Consider the following 16281-nt stretch of genomic DNA (forward strand, 5'->3'; position numbering starts at 1 on the left):
CAATTATAGAAGCTAAACAAACCCCAGAAACCTGCTTTCAGCCAGCCGGGCCTCAGAGCTGGAGCTGCAACAGTGTTTCAATTATAGAAGCCAAACAAACCCAGATACCTGCTTTCAGCAGCCAAGGTCTCAGAGCTGGAGCTGAGCCTCAGAGCTAAAGCCGGCTCTCAGTTCCAGTGACAGCCATAGAAGGTAAATAAATCCCAGAATAAAAAAAAAAGAAAAAAAGGAGAGGTTGGGAGCTTCAGTCATCCGCCAGCCTGAAAACAGCCCTCAGCCCCTCACCCAGACTGGCCAGGCACTCCAGTGGGGACCCCCACCCTGGAGGGGGTGTGACCAGCTGCAAACAGCCATCAGCCCCTCATCCAGGTTGGCCAGGCACCCCACTGGGGACCCCCACCATGAAGGGGGTGTGACCAGCTGCAAACAGCCATCAGCCCCTCATCCAAGCTGGCCAGGCACCCAAACGGGACCCCCACCCTGATCCGGGACACCCTTCAGGGCAAACCAGCCGGCCCCCACCCATGCACCAGGCCTCTATCCTATATAGTAAAAGGCTAATATGCAAACTGACCCTAACAGCAGAAGGACTGGGAATGACTGGTCACTATGACACACACTGACCACCAGGGGGCAGACGCTCAATGCAGGAGCTGCCCTCTGGTGGTCAGGGCGCTCTCACATGGGAGGAGCTCTGCTCAGCCACAAGCCAGGCTGATGGCTGCCAGTACAGTGGTGGTGGTGGGAGCCTCTCCTGCCTCCTCAGCAGCGCTAAAGATGTCCGACTGCAGTTTAGGCCTGCTCCCCGCTGGCAAGTGGACATCCCCCGAGGGCTGCCAGGCTGCCGGGCTGCCAGAGGGATGTCTGACTGCCATCTTAGGCCCATTCCCCCGGGGAGCGGGCCTAAGCCAGCAGGTGGTCATCCCCTGAGGGGTCCCAGACTGTGAGAGGGCATAGGCCGGGCTGAGGGACATCCCCCTTCCCCCCCGAGTGCACAAATTTTTGTGCACTGGGCCTCTAGTCCTATCTAATAAAGAGGGAATATGCTAATTGACCCTCATGTCATCACAAAGATGGCAGCACCCACAGCCAATAAGGAGTGAATATGCTAATTGACTGCCCTGCCCTCAAAGATGGCAGCATCCACAGCCAATAAAGAGGGAATATGTTAATTGACTGCCATGCCCTCAAAGATAGCAATGCCCACAGCCACAAGATGGCCAGCAGGGGAGGGCAGTTGTGGGTGATCAGGCCACAGGGGAGGGTAGTTGTGGGGGACCAGGCCAGCAGGAGAGGGTAGTTAGGGGCAACTGGGACAGCAGAGGAGGGTAGTTAGGGGTGACCGGGCCAGCAGGGGAGGGCAGTTGGGGGCGACCAGGCTGGCAGAGGAGGGCAGTTGGGGGCAATCGGGCCGGCACGGGAGCAGTTAGGCATCAATTGGGCTGGCAGGGGAACAGTTAGGGGTAATCAGGCAGGCAGGCAGGTGAGTGGTTGGGAGCCAGCAGTCCTAGATTGTGAGAGGGATATCCCAGATTGGAGAGGGTGCAGGCTGGGTTGAGGGACACCCCCACCCTGCCCAGTGCACGAATTTCATGTACTGGGCCTCTAGTCTATATAATAAAAGCCCAGCGACCATTGCGGTGGAACAACCAGAATGACTGGTCAACCAGTCGCTATGATGCACACTGACCACCATGGGCCAGATGCTCAATGTAGGAGGAGGGGCAGGGGGGCACAGTGAGGCCTGGAGGCACGTGCTATGGCCCAGGAATCCCAGGAACCACAAGCCCAGAGCTTGCTTTCCAATAAAAAAAAATAAAGAAAAAGGGGGCCCAACACCACCACCCTGGGAAGAATGGCTCCAGGAAGGAAAGGCCTCCTCAGGCCCCGCCCAGCCCAGCTGTCGCACCACGGGCTCATGAGGACTCACCGGTGACGTGCAGGAAGCACAGCTTCCCGGACTCCAAAGCCGGTTGCAACAGCTGCTCCCCATCCAGCTCCATGGAGGGTGCAGTGCTGCCAGGCCGCCTCAGCTCCGACTTCCAGCTTCTGGCTTCCTGCCCGCCCCTTCGACTACTACATGTGCTTGGGGGCGTGGCTTTGGCCTCCCTAGCCAATAGCACCACAGCACAGCCAGAGAGTGGCAGCACACAGCTACCAGGGCTGGCTGGGCATTGCTTTGGCCGCTGACTGACGTCCATGTGCAGTTACACTGTGTGTTTACATTTATAGGAAAGCAGGGCCGCCCACTTTTGCTGCCTGCCTCACCTTCTAGGCTAAGAAAGGCCTGCTGATCTCCGTGTTTCTCCTCCCGTCCAGAATCAAAACCTCTTGGGGATGAATGATCCCAGCAATGGCCCCAACACAAGCTTGGTGTCACTGTCACAGACATTCCCAGTCATTACAGCCCGTTCCTCAGCCCGCAGTGCCCTGCTCAACCCACTGTCACTCCTCACCTGTCACCCCCTGAGGACCACCTTATGCTATCCTATCTGAAATGTGAGCAAAATCTCAAATGCCCCCGTCAATAGCTCCCTTGCCCTACCTTTCTTCCTCTAAAAACCTTGCATTTTAAAAATATCTATTTGATTGATTTCGGAGAGGGAACTACAGATAGAAACATCAATAATGATAGAGAATCATTGATTGGCTGCCTTCTGCACGTTCCAAACTGGGGATTGAAACCTCCCCTGGCCCTTCCCTCCCCCCCCTCCCTCCCCCAGCTAGCAGGCCCCTGGTGGTGGCACTCACTGAGGGAAGGAGGAGCGGGGGAGGCGGGGAACCGTGGGGTGGTGGGGTGCCAAAGGCAGTGTCGGCATCTGGTGTCTGTTCCTTCCATGTCCGGCCCGGCAAAAGTCACCTCCTCTCCCAACCCTGCTAGGGCCTTTGGGCCTGATCGGCCTAGCCCTGATCGCCCATCAGGCCTAGGGACCCCACCCATGCATGTATTCGTGCACCGGGCCTCTAGTTTACTAATAAAATAGTATACCAGTAGAAGGCAAAAGTCTAGTTAGTGAGACAATTCAATTTCACCTTTATTTCTTCCAGGACCAGCTAAAGATAATCTTAGTACTCAGTATTTAAAACTTGTTTGCAAGGGAGAGAAACACAATCAAGAAAGAGGAACAAAGGATCCACCTTGTAAGTCATCAAAGTGCTTTATTCTGTAAAGCCCGGCTCATGACGAGTGTATTGTTAGCACTAGGAGATACAAGGCAAACTTTCTCACTCAGTCCAAATAGTTTATCAACAGAAATGAATGACAGAGACAGTTACAGACAAAAATAAAGCATTTGGTAAACTTCTAAAAGCATACACAGATTGGCCACAAAAGAAATAGTTACTCAAATAATGTGTGTGTACCTTATCCTTACTTCAGGGTCTCACTTTTGTAGTTTTGGGCCAAAGAAACTACAGCATAACTTCAGAACGCTGAAAGTGACTAGACTCCAGAATGAAAAGTGTGGGGGTGGGATAGGGGAGAGAGGGGAGGGTTTGGGGACCAGGTCACAGCCTCAATTAATTTAAATGCATGGAATATAGATTTAGACAACCACGTCACAGCAGTGTTAACATCATCTGCTGAGGATAATAATCTACATGAAGTCAGTAGGTAGCAGCAGGATGGTGCTGCCGTGGGTTCCAGAGACACTGATTTGCTACCACCTGTGTTTTCTGAAGTAAACCCAATACACTGGGCGCAGTTACCATCCTGATAAGCCCTGAAGTAAAGTTACTGGAAGAGGCAGTATGAAAGGGGGTGTTTGTTGAGTTATAAGTAATTCTTGAAGGGTGGATTTTTTCCTTTTCTGAAACTGCCTACAAAAATCATTTCATGTTTCAAACAAAGAATTTCAAAGGCACAGCTTTAGCACAGTGTATAAGTTGATAACCTATTCTAAGCAAGGCCAGTATTTTAGCTTGACGCCTTTCAGAAAATGCTGGAAAGTTGGTATATACATGATCGATGTTGGGAATGTATAACTTGATTAAACACAATCAGCACAGTTTAGGGCAATGAACTTACATGACCAGATTTGGATTAAGCATTAAAAAAAATCATTAGGTTGATAAATGTACATCTGGAAGAAACAAAACAACCCTTTTCCTTTCATTGTAAAAGACTGCCTACCATATACTTTGAATAAAACATTCACCCCAAAATATGACAGCAGGATACACTTCAAAATATGACAAACATTATTTCACCAACACTGTAAAATGACTTTACATGTAAACTTCAAAAATCACATGCTGTACATTAAATTTTTAGATTCAAAAATATCCCTGTTTTCCTAATAATGTAAACAGTAATATTGAGGGTTTCAGTTAAAGGGATAATTCATAACAAAATACCATTGTTTAAACAATGGCCAAACATAAATATCTTATAATTCAGATTTGTAATCAGAAAAGGAGAATTGAGAGTTCTAATGTTTTGCTCACTGTCCCACCATGGTAGATGTAGATACCATTGCCCCAAACTATGCACTTTTCAGGTAAGCTTTATTTTTATTTTGTAGCATTAATTCCTATGTTGCAACGTAAGTGTAACAGTGAGAAGCTCCAGGCAAAAAAAAAAAAAAAAAAAAAAAAAGTAAGCTGTTTTCCTGGATGTATTTACTGAGTGAAAATGTACAGATAGAATCACTAGAGGCATCAGCTTCTTGCTGGAGGAGGGGTGTTTGTCCCAGGACGTCGGAAGTCCTGACACCGTGCGGAGCAGAGCCCTGATCCAGGACACGCAGGAGATGCCAGCACTCCTCTGTCCAGGGTCAGGGGCTTGGGGTCAACTGTTAAGGAGTGTCAGCGTGCGTGGTAGGAGTGTAACATTTGCGGTTAAGTTTTTTTTCTTTAATCACCATCATTATTATTACCATTATTATTATCTTCATTATTATTATGAATACTGTCTCACATATTTCAACTCCGAAAAGTAAACTGATCCACAGTTTATCGTGTGATGCCAACATGGTTGGTCTGACATGCATTTCCTTTTCCCCTCCCCCCGAATAAGCTCATTCATTCATTCATTCATTCATCTACAGCTGGAATCAGAAGGTTGTTGCCCAAACACACTCTGACTGAAGCTGATCTGGTTTTCATTAATTCATTAATTAATTCTGAAGATGCACACGCACACACACATACACACACGCGCGCGCACGCACACACACAAGTCCGAAATAGCTAGAATGATGCTGGGAAATATCAGGTAGCTGTTAAAGCAAGTAGCTCCCAAATCAGTCATCTTGGCCTGAAGATGTAAACGAGGAGGTGTGCTTCACTGAGTTTGGTTTTCATTTTTCCTACACCAGAGCCACCTCTGTCCTTCCCACGCGCGTGTCCGTCTGAGACCGTGCAGGAGGTTACGTCAAGATGTGGCCAATAAAGTCCAAAAAGCGCTTGGAATACTGTTCTGGGTTCACGGTTGAGATCTCCGCACCAGCCTGGGCAGTTTCAGAGGAGAGGAATATTGATATAATTACTACTCAGTAGCTACGGAAATTTCCGATTGCAGCTGAATATAAAGCTAATAATTTTCGAACCTGTGCAGGCTCTTAGGAGTCTGTGTGTGAAAATGAGGCAGAGTGGCAGGAACAACAGAAGCTATTATCACATACACTGTGATTGCTGACTTAAAAAAAAAACACAACTAGCCACATTTGGGATGTTTCTGCCAAACACTGGAATCTATTTGGCCCACATCAGAAGTCATGAGGACAGTATTTTTGGCTTTTGAGATAGCAGACTGTAGATACGTTGAGAATGACAGAAACATCAACATTTGGCTAAAGAAAAACTCCAATGACCATGATGTAAGCATTGCGTTCATTTTTCTGGATCATGTAAGCAGCTGAGTGCTTGAAAACAAGAGTGGCGGCAGCCCTTGCTCTTTCCTCGAACCCTAACTGGGAAAGACAGCATGGCCGACTGGTGTCCCCTAGAGGGCGGGCTGGCTGCCCTCAGCACATGGCACAGAGTGCCATCGCTCCCCTTCAGAGACCTGCTTGGAGCAAGGATGCTGGGCCCTTGCAGCACCTGGGCGGGGGGTTTCCTATTTCAGAGGCAGCAGACCCAAGGTAGTCACTGGCCAGTTTCCTGAGCTGCAAAGGGGAAAACCGGAGTTCCCCTGAGTCCCCAGGTGCTGTTTTTAGACATCCAAGCACAGTGGGGAGTGTTATTTCCATGTCTGGCCTGGGCCATGGGATCGCCACAGAGGAGCCCAGGCATCAAAGGCAGAGAATCGTTCCCAGCCGCAGCTCAACCCAACGTTCCTTTACTAAGAGTGATGTCTTGTTTCTGCAAACTGCACACGATTTTAGGCCATGTGGTCTATTATGGGGCTGAGCTGGTGACTTACAGGGGAGATGAATGGAGCCATGTTTGCTGTGGTACATTTCCAATTCCACCTGGAATAGCATAGTAGAGCAGATCTGGGGAGGGATGGGCACAAGCACAGAGAATCTCCCCAGTGTTCAGCCTGCTCATCTCCTATATCCCTCCTCCCCCAACAAAATCCAATCAGCAAGGTGTTAGGACCCCTTTATCCACTGGGGGAACTAAAGCTCCAAAGTGTGTCCTCAAGGTCACAACAGAGAAAGGTGAACTAGGGATTCAACCCAGGCCTATGACTTACTTAGTGCACCGTGGATCCGTAGCATAATGGATACCGACGACTTTTGAACTTCAGCCAGGCAGATGGGGTTCACTGGTGGGATAGGGGGATGGGACTACCACAGAGCAGGGGGCTGGGCCAGGTCCTGGGAGCAGTCCCATCTCTGCCACTCTCTAGTGATGTGAGCCTGGCAAGTTACCATTTCAGTTCTCTCCCTCAGTTTCTCCAAATGCTAAGCAAGGTACACCAGTCCCCTCCTAGGCTTGTCATGGGGATTAACAAGTTAACACATGCCCGGAATAGTGATAATTCTGAGCAAGCACAACAAAGGTAAGGAATTCAGAAAATTAAACATTGACCTTGCACTAGAAAGATTTCTGTAATAGAAAAAATACAATTCACTGTGGGGGAAAAATATATACTTCCTATTCTGGAAACGACTAAAGCAGAGACTAGTGCTTCAGTTCTGAATATTTCATATTAAAACACGTAACTATCTTCAGCACTTTTATCTTTGAAACATCTTTCAAACAAAAAAGAATTTGTATAGCATCCTAGAGATGCATGTGTCTATTGAGATCCCCCATATGTAAGAGTTACACTAAGTTCAAGTGACCTGCCCCAAGCCTGGCGGTGAGGAAACAGCTTTAGCATGGTGGTGCACTCAGACCCTCTTCAGTAAACAAGAACCACCGAAGGACTTTGAGCATCACAGTTGAATAGGAGCAGCCTGGCCTGGCTGGCATGGCTGAGTGGTTGAGTGTCAACCTATGAACCAGGAGGTCAGGGTTCGATTCCTGATCAGGGCACCTGCCCGGGTTGCAGGCTCTATCCCCAGTAGGGGGTGTGCAGGAGGCAGCTGATCAATGATTCTCTCTCATCATTGATGTTTCTATCCCTCTCTCCTTCTTCCTTCCTCTCTGAAATAAATAATAATATATTTTAAAACAAACCAACAAAACGAGCAGCCTGGAGGACTCAAGGGCCCAGGAGCAGGGAAAGAAACAAAACGAGATACTTACGCCATGTTTAACTGTTTTCGCAGCGTGGGCAGCTTTCTTTTTTGCGTCATAATGGGTCAGAATGTCAATAATTGCCATAAAGTACACCTCTTTCCTGGGTGAGTCTGCAAAGGATGAGAGCAGAGTTGGGTACAAATGGTAACATGGGGAAAGGCACAAGCTGCAGATGAAGGGTGACGGGTTCAGGGGCAGGGAGTGGGGAGTCCAGGCACAAAGGCAACAGAGGCTTTCAAAGAGTCCCTGTAACTCCTGCATGTCCCCATTAAACAGCTAACTCTCCACACCCTCTTCCCTCTCAGCTCACAAAGTAAAAACACAACAAAACATAGCCCCAGGATATTAACAGTGGAGGGCCAAAGGCAAGAGTAAGTGTTCTTATTTTTTGTTAATCTGCATTTTCCTTAATGATTGTGCATTGCTCTGGTGTAAAGAAGCATTCTATTTTTAAAATACTCTATAAAACAAGTAGAAGCAATTATGCTATTTAACCCTTTTCTGCCATTATATGCTAATTCCTAATTAGATGCTAATTACTAATTCTCATTGGATTTAATATCAGAACTGGATAAAGTTATATATCAAGGACAATACCTATTTTCTGCATATGTCCACAAATAAGATAGTTTCAATTATGAAGAATAAGAAAAGTACATTTGACTGTACTTAATTTTGGTGAGCAAAATAAAAATACAACTCAAACTCACTTGGCTGATGTACTATATGAGATTTTTTTAAAAACAATGATGAATCATAATTTTTATTACTCACAAAAGGCCTGCTTTTATTATTTCTCTAAAATATTGTTGTTTTTCTCCATGTATATGTAGCTATGATAGAATGCAATATTCCTTCAAATATCCAATTACTCAGATATTGAGCATTAAGATTGATTCCACTCTAGAAAAGAGGGCCATGGACTCCTAAATGGGAGAGAGGGGAGCAGAGTACAGACACAGCACCAAATCGGAGATGTTCATCCCATATCCTGGGCTGGCTCTTCACACCTAAGAAGGGAAAAAATGGCCAGAGGGGAGACATCTGCCCTACAGGATGTCCCTGTGAGGTTCAGAGTGGACCATGTATGTTCCAACTCAGGATAGATTTGTGACACCTTAGACTCACATAAAAGAGAAACAGTTCAGAATAAAAATATTTTAAATCATTTCTTATATATGCAATCTGTATTTATTTAAGTATGTGTGTTGTATATTTAACACTAGAGGCCCAGTGCATGAAAACCGTGCACTCGGGGGTGTCCCTTAGCCCAGCTTGTGCACTCTTGCAGTCCAGGAGCCCTTGGGGGATGTCCGACTGACGGCTTAGGCCTGGCAGTTGGACATCCTTAGCGCTGCCGAAGAGGCGGGAGAGGCCTCCTGCCACCGCTGCTGCGCTAACCAGCCATAAGCCCGGCTTCTGGCTAAGAGCACCCGCCCTGTGGGAGTGCACTGATCACCAGGGTGCAGCTCCTGCATTGAGCGTCTGCCCCTTGGTGGTCAGTGCACATCATAGGGACTGGTCGTTCTGCTGTTTGGTCAATTTGCATATTAGCCTTTTATTATATAGGATAGTTTGTGATTTTACTCTATTTCCTCAACATCACGAAACTCAAGGACCTCATCACATTACACTTTTCAAAACTAGAGATTACAGTTACCTTTAACCTATTCTTGTGCTCCAATCAATGGGTTGGGCCTCTGGAGAACAAAGCTTGCAGGGCAGCATGATTTTAACTGGGTTGTAATTACCGGCAAATAATACACAAATCAAACCACTTCACATGTAAAGAAGAGTTGATAGTACTGAGCTTACTTTCATGGCATTTAATTCCATAAACATCAATGTTTGGATCAAACTCCCCTGGAGCCAAGGGCGGGGAGCTGTTGAGGGTGTTTCCAGGACTGTCCGGAGGGGTTCCAATGGGGTGGGTGCCATCGCTTTCCCCCTCCTCGTCCCCGTCGTTCTCTTCACACTCCACCTCCTCCTGTTCGGCTCTCTCCACATCGTGGATTCCCACCAGCAGGCTGTAGTCCATGAGCTTTAACTGGGCAAGAAACTGGAGGGTAAGAGGCGACAGGGTCAGTTAGGCCTTAAACAAAACCCTGGGCTTAAAGACAACAAGCTCAGAAAAATGCATATGGGGGAGCCGGGTGAAGGATGGTGAGGAGGGTCTCCCCAGGGGTGGCCAGGAGCCTCCTTATGGGTTCTGAGTCCCAGGCCGTTTCTCTGGGCAAAAATGTAGCCTCGCACTTCAGGCTGGCTCAGTGCTGGTACTATTCCCCCAGAAATGCCAAGTGGAATGCTGAGCGGAATGCACTTATCACATCTAGACTGGATTATGCCAAAGAGCAGAGAGCATGAATGGCAGAAAAAGACACCGACGAAGTGAAGAGAACATTTCTCTCAGCAATTAGCACAGCTAATGGGGAAAATCCCGGACCTCCCAAGTGGCTCCCAGCAGTCTCTCAGAACAGTTTGGGAGAGCACTTGGAATTCAGCACACTCCCTGAGGAGGTTGTTATGCTGTCCATCACAAATAACTGAAAGCCCAAATGTCCCAATCAGCCGCAAAGCCGTGTCAACACCCTGTGACTGAGGCAGCCCCTCCTGCTCTGCTCGTCTCCTTCTGATGGAAGCAGGGAGGCCGGAGATGCCGAGGGGGTTCGCTCTCCGTGAGGCAGCACAGGCCCAGGTTCCCGGTCCCTCCCTCTCCCTTTCTCTCTCTGAAACCAATAAAAACATATTTAAAAAAAGAAAATATCCTTTAATTCCCAGGAAGTATGAAGGGCAGAATGCTCACTCGTGGCCCCGGGAACCTGGCTAGTTTGGCCCCATCACCTCTCAGGTTGACCTGAACCCTGTCCTTGTCTGCCCCCAGTTGCCTCCCACTAAACCTTCGGGTCTCAGCTGCAGGGTCAGGGCACTGGCTCAGGAAGCCTTTCCTGATCCCACCCAGGCCACATCCCAAAGCCTGGGCATGCATAGAGCATTGCACACGTTCCCCTGATGACGTGGCTCAGCTGCACATTGGTCTGGTCAGATGACTTGAGTAACTTCTGTCTTTCTCAAACACGCAGCCCACGAGGCAGGGGCTCCGGCTGTTCCTGCCCTCACTGCGTTCCTGCCTCCCAGGGAGGGATGGTAAGTGCTCAGGACCCATTGAACAAGTGAGTGAGATGCCAGCTTCTTCTTTCCCTGTCCTTAACTCTCCCGAACCTCTCCTAACCCTTCTCCACAAAATAATCACCCAACCAAATAAAAGAGAACAAAGCAACAACAGAAACCTTTGCTCGAGACTCTAAGAGGTAGCACCTCTCAGAAGCAAAAGGAGACCATTTACAATTTATTTTTGCAGAACAGAATCTCTGTTTAACATGTGGGTCTACTGTTTGATCTTCAGACAGTTGACTTTCAAATACACTTTCAAGTGTGCTTTATGCACAAAAGTAAGGGGCTGCTATAATTAACCTGCTAAGGTTCGGACAGGGAGGGGTGCCACCTGGGGCTGGACTGCTGCCCCAGGTGGGGGGTCTCCAAGCCCCGCCTTCCCCTTGCATCTGTGCTGCTCAGCAGGTCCTGCACTCCTTTCCTGGGCCGCCGTCTGTGGTCAGACCACTGGGGAGGCTCCTCGTCCAGGAAGGAAACAGCTGTATTTAACAGTGAAGTTAGCTCCCAGCACCAGCCACTAAACCACCAGTGAAGTGAAAAATGCATCTCTAGATGAGAAGCTGTTCTCACATTCCCAGGAGGATCAAGGAAACCAACTGCAGACCTAAATGGATATGAGGTACGTTTTCAAGTCTGTGAGCTGAGGCAGAAAGGGCAAAGACCAGGAACAGCACAGGTCTTAGGAGTATAGGTTTCTCTGATAAGGGACACTCACTGATTCTTCTTTAACCCTTTGCACTCCGAACCATTCTGGACATTGGCTACCAGCTACTCGACGCTACTTTGCGGCGGAAACGTGCATTTACAGACCCTCGTATTATTTAGTATAATTTTGGAACCAAGTAACGTATTATAATGATATTGGACTTATATGAATTGGGTGACATCGAGGAATGTATATTTGCAAAAAAAACCAATATTTTATTGTTTATAATTTTGTACAGTATGATAAGTTTTGTAACACTCCCCAATATGCATTGCAGGCTGATTAGTGCATGTTTGACAGTAATAAGTGGTTTGACGCCTGCCACCAGGTGTTTTCCTGTTAGAACACACAATGCAGTCCCGTTTTCTTTGTCCCACATCGGGAATATGTAGTTTATTGTTTAATCTATTGTCCGCAGAAGATGTGGATGGACGCGTTCTCGATACACGAAAATCGCCCTTTAATTGGTCAACGAGTGTCTTGACAAACTTGTGGTGTGTCATTGGCGTTTCATTACTTGTTTGCTTTTCGATGCGATACATTATGTATGAGTTTATCACACACATTCCCAACCCCCCAAAAAATAACTTCCTCCACCATTTGAGCGATTTACGGAGGAAACAATACGTTGAAGTGTATTGATCCGCACGATCCGCACCACCCATATTTGCCGTATATTCTATCACCATTTCAGGCTTACTGACTGTTACGATATGTCCACCGCATAATGTTCTCTGGGTAGATTGTAGGTTTGTGTTATAATAATTGGTGAGCGTGGTAATAATTCTTTTATCTTTCCACACAAGAAGCGTAGTATTATTCTTTCTGTATGCAACTGTTTCTTTCCAATTTCTTCTTTGGCATAATTGTTTGTCTCTTTTATTATGCTGTCTACTAATTCTTCAGTAAAATATAATGTGAAATAGTCTATGGGCTCTTTATGTTACTCGGGACTTGTGGTCCAGCTATTTCTTTGTGTAAATCAAAATTTATCGTGGCTGGAGGAACGTCCGATTCGGTAACATCTTCCCACTCTTCACTTGACGATACGTTGTTATGTTGCCGTGTGTTTTCTTCTGTACTACTATTATCGCTTTCGCTATCTATGCGAACAATTCGTCGCCTTCTAGGTTGAACGATATCACTATCACTGCTGTCGTTTTGTTCTACAGTTAGTCTTTCTAACGTGTCTGTATAGAGGTCTATCTGGAGCTCATCTTCACTACTACTTGTGTCATGAGACTCATTCGTGGTTGGACGCTTTGCCATTGTTCTAATAAAAAATATGAATAAATGCATGGGTTGAAAATTTCTAATTGTTATTACTAACTGACAAGATGATATTTACCAAAATAGCTTTCACCAAACAATTTATTCACTAAGAAAAGAATCACTTTTCCGATTTTCTCCTCGTTAGATCTATGTGCACTGCTCCAAGCTTCAAACCAAAATGAGCTCAGCTTTGAAAATCTTTTCCTCCAGATGTAGACTTGATTATTTGTAATTATATATCTCACTATACAGTGCGTGCTATGTTCGAAAACCGACCTTTCTTCTACAAACTCCCCTTATCGCTCTTTTCAAATGGCGTCTCGAAGTGCTCGGACCGTCGTGAGCACGCATCTCACGTTCTCGTCCGACACAAAACCCGCTGTATATATCTTAGTAATTTTACGATATTTTGATTTAATTTCTTGTGCCATTTCAAGATAAAACTTCAGGGAAACATGCACGTCTCAAAAGTTGCATTGAAATAACTCAATTCCCCGTAATCACTAATAAACTGCAATGTCCCCTGAGAGGGGACAGCGGAGTGCAAAGGGTTAATTACAGTATGAGATATTCTTAAAAATAAAAACTAAGAGCGTATAGATTTTGGAGTCAGATAGGAGATTAGATCTTATTTCTCTCACTTACTATCTCAGTGCCTTGATAATGAGTGCACCTCTCTGAGCCTCAGTTATTCTAACTATAAAAAGGGACAATACCACTCAACTTACAGGGTGTGGAAAGGATCACCAAGAGATAAAGTAGCTGAGGCAATGAAACATGTAACCACGGAAGTTGTTATTATAATTGTCCATGTTGTTATCATTATGGTGAAAGGCCTTTTTTTTCATCAAGTATGCACAATTTAAACCACAAGTTAGGTGGGCCAGCAGGAGAAATGTGGAAACGCCTGTTCATTCACTAGCTCTTATCATCACAAATTTTATTTTAAATGTGTTCTGAAGTAGAGTGAAGTGAAATGTGGAAATAAATACGAGATTCTTATTAGGAAGGCATTCCTGTGGGGCATTACAGAACTCCTGTGGACTGGAAGGGAGCAGGTTGAGAGGATAGAAAAGGGGTCAAGGGCTCCACTGCTGGGGTTTGCCTTCAACTAACATAAGGAACTTAACACATATTTGCTCTGTTTCTGTTCCTCCCTTTATGCTTTGCCCCAAATTTATTGATTTTTTAAAAGTACATAAGATTTCAAAGCATGAAGATTTTTAAATCTTTATAATCATTAAATCCCCTGCTTTTCCTCCTTTCTAATCCTATATAATAATAATAAAAGGCTAATATGCACATTGACTGAACGGCAGAATGACCGGTTGCTATGATGCGCACTGGCCACCAGGAGGCAGACACTCAATGCAGGAGCTGCCCCCTGGTGGACAGTGCACTTCCATATGGGGAGTGCCACTCAGCCAGAAGCTGGCTCATGGCTGGCCAGCACAGTGGTGGTGGCAGGAGCCTCTCCCACCTCCATGGCAGCACTAAGAATGTCCAACAAACGGTTTAGACCCAATCCCTTGGGGGCCTAAGCCTTTAGTTGGACATCCCCTGAGGGCTCCCTGGCTGCCAGAAGGATGTCTGACTGCAAGCTTAGGCCTGATCCCCCGGGGAGTGGACCTAAGTCGACAGGTGGACATCCCCCAAGGGGTCCTGGACTGTGAATGGGCGCAGGCCTGGCTGAGGGACCCCTTCCCCCGAAGTGCACAAATTTTTGTGCACCAGGCCTCTAGTTTCTTAATAATTACCTCAAGATCTTTGATCCTCCTCCTTTTCCCTCAGAATATCCCATCTAATCTGATTTCTTCATAATTATTTCCCCATTATGCCTCATCTTTGAACTAGTATCTTCCTCAGATCTTTACTAGCCCAATCACAAACTCTCTTAAAAACCCACGTGGCAAAGAGCCATTACTAAACTTCCCTTCACAGTGGATTTAAATTCACTTAATTTGTTAACTTCATGAACACATTTGCTTTACTGAATTACCTGTGCACATCTATGAAATAGAATTCAAGTTCCAACCAGCTGTATTTAAGAGTTATATTTTATTACTTGTTAAAAGTTATAATAATCCTCCTTTGGAGCATTTATCAGAAAACAAAGTCTCAACTGTGCTCACAAACACTTTTAATTTGCATTTTATATCAGAGCAGTTTAGGAGTGTGGCCTCTGTCAGCCTCAAATCCTAGACTGGATTTAGTAGCTGCCTGTGCTTGAGCAAATATACAGTGTTTTTGGACTCAGATTTCTCATCCATAAACTGGGATAATAGCAGCACTCGCCCTCAAGTTGTTGTTATAAGAGTGAAAAGAGATAATGACCTCATTCGAAAGACTTAGGCTCTCCACGCTCCATAAACGTTGGCTGCCACCTCTCCCTCCCACCACTGCAAGATTGAGAGGTCCTGTGATAGGCCTTCGCAGACCCCATGGGGAGAGCACAGTTTTGCACTCTGTGACATTTGGATCCCAGTGTGAGCCAATGAGAGGAGAGACCAGCTCTGGCTCTTCACCGGCATGATCGGAGTTGGCCACAAGCCAGTCAGAAGGCAAAAGTGATTTTCACTCTCTGTAGAGCAAATTTTTTTTTTTTTTTGAGCAAAAGGCTCACATACATTTAATTATGTGCAAAGCTATCTGACCTGAAGTACTTTTTAGGGCATATGAATAAACAGGATTTCAAGTGAAAAAAAAAAAAAAAAGCAGCGAAGGTCTTAAATGACACTTCTTTACTTTTTTCAACAACACTAGATTGTTGAGCTATAATATATTCATCTTTTACTTTAAGCAATTAGGTAAAACCAAAAACACCCCATTTGCTGGCCTCTAAAAAACCGAACTCAAACTAACAGGGCAGTCAGCTCAATTAGAAAGCATGGAACTGATGAAAAAAATAAGCCAGATTAAATTCTAGCCTCATTGTCAAGATCAGATGTCAAGCTACTTCACCATAATTACCTGCTTAAAAATTTAATGATGCTTCAGCATGAATTTGAAAACGAAAGACACTGTTATCAACCATTGAGAATTTTTTTAAATGAAAGAACGCTTTATGCCCTGCCTCCATTTCAACAAAACAGCTAAGTGTGAGAGCCATGTAAACTATCTAAATCCTCTAATCAGCGACATTATTAGAGACAACAAAAGGACTAAGAGGATCCTTATGTAATTCAACTCGAAATCTGAACTGCTTCAGTTACATTATTTCTGGAATCTATCATATAGTGATATACAGCCAACAGAACAAAAGAAGACAATTTTTTTTTGGCAGATCACAGATAACCCTAAGGGCAATTTACCATACATAATTGCTAGAACAATATTATTCTCAAGATCAAAGATTTGCTGATTAATGAATAAAAACCCAAGAGTGTATGTCTACCTATGGTACTTAGTTATCAATTAGATCAAGTTGACCCCAAAGGAAGGGGGAAATGCTTAACTAGTATGCATTTTAATAATAACCACTGACAACTGAAGAAAAA

The 16281-nt window shown here is 45.6% G+C and overlaps 1 protein-coding gene across 1 annotated transcript in view; it reads right to left on the reverse strand.

Moving 5' to 3' along the window:
* Nucleotides 1-3133: 3133 nt before the first annotated feature.
* Nucleotides 3134-16281, reverse strand: part of PIP4K2A (phosphatidylinositol-5-phosphate 4-kinase type 2 alpha) — a 158105-nt gene continuing 144957 nt past the window's right edge. The window contains exons 8-10 of the mRNA XM_070432798.1: nucleotides 9451-9694; nucleotides 7642-7745; nucleotides 3134-5450 (exon numbers count right to left, since the gene is read on the reverse strand). Of these exons, the coding sequence (XP_070288899.1) occupies nucleotides 5370-5450; nucleotides 7642-7745; nucleotides 9451-9694 (429 nt within the window). The 3' untranslated portion in view covers nucleotides 3134-5369. The remainder of the gene's footprint in view (nucleotides 5451-7641; nucleotides 7746-9450; nucleotides 9695-16281) is intronic.

This window comes from Myotis yumanensis, unplaced genomic scaffold (assembly GCF_028538775.1).
Source record: "Myotis yumanensis isolate MYYU_CA2020_CCGP unplaced genomic scaffold, mMyoYum1.0.hap1 SCAF_1, whole genome shotgun sequence".
In the NCBI taxonomy this organism is placed as follows: Eukaryota; Metazoa; Chordata; class Mammalia; order Chiroptera; family Vespertilionidae; genus Myotis; species Myotis yumanensis.